Raw genomic sequence first — 7,266 nt, 5'->3', positions numbered from 1 at the left:
CCCCGTGCCACGGCAGCTGCCAGGGGTCACCCACCAGCAGCAGAACCAGGGTCGGAAACCAAGCTGCACTCCAGATCTATCAGGAGGATGTGCAACCGTTGGTCCTGAATGCATGAGAGGAGTTGTGGGATCAGTGGGACAGGAAGGAACGCAGATATTGCACTACACGTTCCCTCGTGCTGCACCAGGTCTACCACAGCTCGATCAAACTGTCCCACAATATCTGAATGAGGGAAGGATTCAACCTCCAATTGCTGGGCTGAGGTCCGCCTCATGACATAAGATCCACGGCATGCCAGGGACGTATACAGCTCTGAGGGAGAGCAGGTACTGATGACTCCAGAGCAGGAGATCGCATGCAATCTCCAGCAGCCGGGCAGAACAAACACCGCCTTGCCGGTTGATGTACATGACTGCTGTTGTATTGTTTACTCACACCACTACGTGTTTGCCTCTCAGTGGTGCAAAATGTTTTAGAACTTTTATAACCATGGCCAGTTCCAGACAGTTGATGTGGAGAGACAGGGTGTGTGAGAGAAGACAGTGAACACCCAGAGAACGAGGAGAAACAACTGTCAGAAAACTGCTCTTTATGAACCAGATGGTGGCCCTGAAAAGGCAGCAGCAGCAGCTGGGCGCCTGACTCTGTGATGCTGTCCACCATGACTACACCAGTCTGACTGGGAGGACTGGGGTTGCTGCATCCCCATGATGCTATCCATCAAACCCAGTCTGCTTAATCAGCTGCCTGCTGCAGATGAGCGATGGCTTCCTGGAGGTGCGGACTGAAGAGACCTTTGAGGCTGATGGGACCTTCCAGCAGACTCTTCCTGGTCTGCTCCAGCATCTGGGACATACGCATATGTCGCAGATGTACATGTTGTGCTGGATCATTGTGGCCTACGCCTTGATGCGAGCCATAGCCACGGCTGCAGTGCAGAGTGTCAGAGCAGCTGCCATGGCCTTGCCAATCTCCTCTGCTGCTTAGAGAGAGCCCCAGGCTGGGCAGCGAGGGAGGAAACAGATACAGAGAGGAGAGAAATGTTGCTGATCATGGCCCCGGCCTGGGAGGTGCATTGGTCAATGCGGTCTGTGAGGCAGGCGATGAACTGGTCACAATAGAGCGGTGGTGTCAGCCGTCTTTTGCCAAAGAACACCATCTTGGGGAGCAGGATGGAGAAGATACTCATTTACAGTGGTGGGACAGTGGGTCAGTCATCCCCTGGGCTCTGATGAGTGGCCCGAAGTGGGCAACCAGAGCCTGTAGGTTTCCAGGTTGCTCAGCTTCCTCAGAAAAGAAGGGCCGGTTGGCGGGAAACTCGGGCCAGACAGGGGGATGTTTGCTCCGTCCCCCTCTATCATATCTAATGGAGGGGGACAGGGGCAGCTGGCAGGAGAGAGCTGCCCTTATGGTCTGCTGCCTTATTGTTGATCTCCAGCAGGTCATGAAGTGCAGAACCCCAAATGCTGGAGGTTGACCGGAGGCAGGAGCGTGCTGCTCAGCCAGAGGTCGCTCGTCTCCACTGGCGCCCATGTTGACCAGAGGATCGAGGGGAGAACTGGGGGAGCTGGCAACAGAAGGAAGCAAGTCACTTGGGCCCGCCCACACTGAGGAACTACTGGAGATCATCCGCCAGCGGACCGTCACTGCGGTTCATCCAGCTGCTGTCATCATCTGGGTCCCGCTCTCTAGCAACAGCGAAATCCTCAGCTCATTGCTGTTTCTCTGCCACAGGCAGGCAAGTTCAGAAGGGGCAAGCGGCCTGAAGGGAGAGAGCCAGCTTGGCATGTTCAGCATCAAGGCAGTGGGGGTGCAGATCACTGGGCATGATGAAGCGGGTGCCGCAGCCTGGGCACACAGTGATGGCGGTGCGGTGCTGGAGTCCAGTGCTGGTGGATCTTTGCTCTTTAGCCATTCTACCTGCTGGAATATAAAAAGGGAGCCGATCACAGGTAATATTGGCATTTATGCCACCACAGTGGACCTGTTTTGGGACAGCCCAGTGCAGGACACAGGGTGTGAAAGAATCTCTTCAGGACTGTGCATGCGCGAGGGATAAACTCAATAGCAACAGCACTTAGAGGGTGAAACCTATATGAAATAGAGCATGGAAAGTCACAGACATTATCCCTTAAAATAAATGTACAACACAAAGTATGCAACAAGTGAGTGAGTGTGATTATTTTCTGAAGCCACAGGTGGCCAGAACCACAGCTCTGTGTTCACTGTATCAACCTAAAAAGGTGATAACATGTAAGTGTTGTTTGTGGGGACCAAAGTATCTATTAGTGTAGCTTTAAATAAAAGGATCGGTACCACAATGTAATTACCTTAAAATTATATATTACAATTATAATTATTATATCTACAAATCCTGCATTCAAAATGTTACTTGAGTAAACAGAAGACACTGAGAATATTCTGTAGGTTGTTAATACTGGCGTGTTAATATGTGGGAACTGTAGCTGGTGATGGTGGACTAGGGTCAAGTACTTTATATTCCAAGAACTAGTAGTTTTATCCCAAACAATGTATTGTGTCTTATTAGTGCATTCATTGTTCTATATAAAAACAATAAGCAAATTACTGTAACTAATAAATACAGGTGTCAGAAAACATGCTGGAGTATGTGCAAAATACAGCGGAGTAGAAGTAGAATCAATGGAAACAATCAAATAAAGGTCAAGTATCTTAAAAATTCATACTTCAATACAGCAGCTGAGGCAAGATACTTAGTTCCATTCATCACTGGAAACCACACACACCTTCCCTGTAATGTGCACTTTCATTGTGTTGAGCTGAAGCTCTTTATTGTCTTTGTGTGTCTTCTTCTTGCCTGCAGTTATGTGTGGGAGCATTTAGAGATGGGCTATGTTCAGGGCATGTGTGACCTGCTTGCTCCACTCATGGTCATCCTAGATGATGGTGAGAAGAAAGAATCATCATATGCTGTATATCTCCTGACTGTGACTGCTGTGAATAGTTCAGAAACAGTACAGCCTTTAGTATCAGTTACACAATTGCAGCTGGTATGGCTGATTGAAGACAAACAGATGACATACAAATTTGATATAAGCCATGTGCAGTTTATGCATGAACTTGGTGTTAAGTTATACAGAATTCAAATAACACACATGTACTGTGGTTCAGTTCAGTAGAAGTGACTAGTCTGATGAAGTACAATTTCTTTTACGCATATAGTATTACTATGACATTAAACGGTATGTTTGTAAACCATATACAGAAACACACACTCATTTATGTTTGAAATTATGTTTGTCAACAGTGTTTTCAATTGTTAATGTGTATGAGAGAGAAACCAGTAACTTTACTTTGTTCACTGGACACATGACCCTGTATGCTGTCTTTGTGTGTGTGTGTGTGTCAGAGTGTCTGGCATACAGCTGTTTCACTCAGCTAATGAAGAGGATGAGTCAGAACTTTCCTAACGGTGGAGCCATGGACGCACACTTTGCCAACATGAGGTCACTGATCCAGGTGATAATTTTTACCCTGTGCGTGTGGCCTTGTATTACTACTGTTGTGGGGACATAGTGTAAATCTATTTACACACTCACATTGTCTGGTCTACACATCCTTATGGGGACACAAAACCAGTCCTCAAATCATTACATTATATCATCCCATGCAAATAATTATATTTTGGAGTGGTGACTTAGTTTAACATTAGGGTAGGTCTCAAGGAAATGAAGTCAATGTAATGTCCTCTAAAGAGAGAAAGAGAGAGCATGTAAATGATTTTGTAGAGGACTTTTAATATATCCACTTTATGTGGAGTAAAACTCACTGATGTTTTCTCCACTCTCTGTTGTCAGATCCTGGACTCTGAGCTGTTTGAGCTGATGCAGCAGAATGGAGATTACACTCATTTCTACTTCTGTTACCGTTGGTTCCTGTTGGACTTCAAGAGAGGTGAGCAACCAGTCCTTTACTCTGATTGACCTGTATTCTCTAATTCATTGATCTGTCTCCACTTAAGCTGCATTCAGACTCCTGATCACACTTGCACAGTCAGCAGTGTTTACACATGGGAAGTTGCCAGGTGTACTCATGCTTGTTGAACAGCACCAAACATAGTGGGTGGTTTAGGTGCTGGCATGGTGGGGGTTACCATTGATGTGGGTAGCATAAATGCAGGACATTCAGATGAAGCTCATGAGTGGCAGGTGAAAAGAACTGCTTGTGACCAAATGTAGAAACAAACACAACACTGAGTGGAGGACATAACTGTCATTTCAGAGTATGTACATCCTCATGGGGTCTGTGTGCGTGTGTGCAGAGCTCCTGTACGAGGATGTGTTTGCAGTGTGGGAGGTGATATGGGTGGCTCCCAGAATCTCCTCCCAGTACTTTGTGCTGTTCCTGGCCTTGGCCCTGGTAACAGTTTACCGTGAGATCATCATGGACAACAACATGGACTTCACTGACATAATCAAGTTCTTCAATGGTGAGGCACAAACACATTTGTACATTTTGTAGACTGCATATTTCTCAATGTGACATGTTGTAACAAACCTGGGTTTGGTAGTGGAGCTAAATTCTAGTAGGCTATGTTTTCTACAGGGATGAGCATATGTATATACAATCACAATAGTTCTGGAAAATCAATTAAGAAATAAATTAATAAATAAATTAAATGTGTACATGAAGTAAACATGTTGGCATGTCTGGTTTTGTCTAACCCAGTGACTTACATCAATATATACCCAATATAGAGCATTTTCCATAAAGTGGTTTGGCCAACTAATACATACACACCCTGTCTAATCCGTTCAAAGGGAGAACACCACAGAAGCAACAAAATCTTTCTCTCCTGGCTAAGCTGTCATCATATATCTTCATCCAGCCCTAGTGAGCACATCTGGAAGGGCTATGTGGGTTAGAAACCAATGATGTAGCTTGCATGCTCCAACTTGCAAGGAGGGATGGTGCCGTAGTGTTCTCTAATGAACATCAGATATGCTGCCAAGTATCTGCTCTTTGCTCGGGTGAGAACGGGATTCAAGCACTCTTCAAATGTGCACTGATCAGAGAGTAGTAATTGTCTGATATAACAGGTACTATATAACTGATATAACAGCTACTAGTAGGACTAGTGAAGCTACATTCAGGATGTGGAGATAACAGCAGGGCTACTGAGTAGGCTGTGTGACAATCAGATGAAAATGTTTATCAAGCCAATGGGGTCTGCCATGGCAGCTTAGCCTGAGATGTGGCAAGCCATGCTTTGAATTGGTGATGGTACACTAGTAGTCTAAATCAACTTAAAAGGATGACAGGTCAGTATATGTGTTAGGTTAGGCCTAGAGAATAGTCTCTCCTTTCATGGGGCGCAGCAGATTTATGACAGCACAGCGTGATTCCCACTGTGGGGCCCAGTGATTGGTCACACCACCATTTTACATGAATACTGGTCTTCTATGGGAATGCTCACCAAACCTCTGTCACACTTAATTGTTTATTGAAACAGACAAGTATAGCTAGAGAAATGCATTTTCTGTTGAGTGCTGAAAGATTGCCCTGAAAATGCTGAACATTTTGACATCTGAATGGTTTCGCTAGCTGAATGTATGCTGAAGTAGAACTTTCCCATTCACTTGAATGGGGCAAGATTTTCAGAATAAAGATAAATATTTTAAAAGTATGAAGTTTAGAAAGATTCTGCATAGAAGCATGAATGTCCTTGAGGAGCTGAACATTTTGATAGCTAAAAGTATGCTGAAGCAGAATTTTCCCATTCATTTTAATGAGGCAAGATTTTCAAATTAATGCTAAATATTTCAAAAGTATGATGTTCAGAAAAATTCTGAAGAGAAACATGAATGTCCTTGAAGAGCTGAACATTTTGCTACCTGGAATAGCTGAAAGTATCATCTTCTTCTTCCGGCTGTTCCCGTTAGGGCTCGCCACAGCGAATCATCTGTTTCCACCTAACTCTATCCTCGGCATCCTCTACTCTCACCCCAGTTAACTTCATGTCCTCTTTTAGCACATCCATATATCTCCTCTTTGGCCTTCCTCTTGACCTCTTGCCTGGCAGCTCCATCTCCAACATCCTTCTACCATTATAACCACTATCCCTCCTCTGCACATGTCCAAACCATCTCAATCTGGCCTCTCTGACCTTGTCCCCAAAACAGCTGACCTGAGCTGTCCCTCTGATGTGCTCATTCCTAATCCTGTTCATCCTGGTCACTCCTAAAGAGAACCTCAACATCCTCATCTCTGCTACCTCCATCTCTGCCTCTTGTCTTTTCCTCACTGCTACAGTCTCTAACCCATACAGCATGGCTGGTCTCACTACCGTCTTGTACACCTTTCCTTTGATTCTTGTTGACACTCTTCTGTCACACAACACTCCTGACACATTTCTCCACCCACTCCAACCTGCCTGCACTCACCTCTTCACCTCTTTCCCACACTCCCCGTCGCACTGGACTGTTGACCCCAAATACTTAAACTCCTGCACCTTCTTGACCTCAGCCCCTTGTAACCTCACTGACTTTCATTCCTCTTCTTCTCAGAGCAGACCTCCCAGGTGTTCCTCCAGCTGCTCTCTGCTCTCACTACAGATCACAATGTCATCTGCAAACATCATTGTCCACGAAGATTCCTGTCTGACCTCATCTGTCAACCTGTCCATCACCATAGCAAATAAGAAGGGACTCAAAGCCAATCCTTGATGTAGCCCCACCTCCACGTTGAACTCCTCTGTCTGACCTACAGTACATCTCACTACTGTCGTACTCCTCTCATACATGTCCTGAACTACGCTGACATACTTCTCTGCCACTCCCGACATCCTCATACAGTCCCATAGCTCCTCTCTCAGCACTCTGTTGTACGCTTTCTCTAAATCCACTAAGGCGCAATGCAGCTCCTTCTGACCATCTCTATACTTCTCCATTAACATTCTCAGAGCAAAAATTGCATCAGTAGTGCTCTTTCTGGGCATGAAGCCATACTGCTGCTCACAAATATTCACTTCCTTTCTTAGCCTAACTTACATGACTCTCCCTTAGCTTCATGGTGTGGCTCATCAACTTTATACCTCTGTAGTTGCTACAACTCTGCACATCACCCTTGTTCTTAAAGAGCGGCACTAGTACAGTTCTCCTCCATTCCTCAGGCATCTTCTCACTCTCTAAAATCCTGTTGAACAAACTAGATAGAAACTCCACTGCTGTCTCTCCTAGACACTTCCACATCTCTACAGGTATGTCATCTGGACCAACAGCCTTTCC

General features: G+C 45.4%; 1 protein-coding gene across 7 annotated transcripts in view; it reads left to right on the top strand.

Moving 5' to 3' along the window:
* The window catches only part of sgsm2 (small G protein signaling modulator 2), a 184,896-nt gene that overhangs the window by 147,305 nt on the left and 30,325 nt on the right, over positions 1-7,266 (top strand). For 4 of the 7 annotated variants that reach the window (XM_020595204.1, XM_020595202.1, XM_020595203.1 and 1 more), the window contains 4 exons: positions 2,844-2,926; positions 3,390-3,499; positions 3,838-3,934; positions 4,302-4,469. In XM_020595204.1, coding sequence (XP_020450860.1) covers positions 2,844-2,926; positions 3,390-3,499; positions 3,838-3,934; positions 4,302-4,469 — 458 coding nt within the window. Of the gene's footprint in view, positions 1-2,843; positions 2,927-3,389; positions 3,500-3,837; positions 3,935-4,261; positions 4,471-7,266 lie in introns of those variants that run through there. The other 3 variants (XR_002274548.1, XR_002274549.1, XM_020595206.1) reach the window with 2 other exon arrangements.

The sequence above is a fragment of the Monopterus albus genome, unplaced genomic scaffold (assembly GCF_001952655.1).
Source record: "Monopterus albus unplaced genomic scaffold, M_albus_1.0 scaffold26.1, whole genome shotgun sequence".
NCBI lineage: Eukaryota > Metazoa > Chordata > Actinopteri > Synbranchiformes > Synbranchidae > Monopterus > Monopterus albus.
The sequence above is the reverse complement of the archived record's forward strand: the minus strand, read 5'-3'. Positions and strand labels throughout refer to the sequence as shown.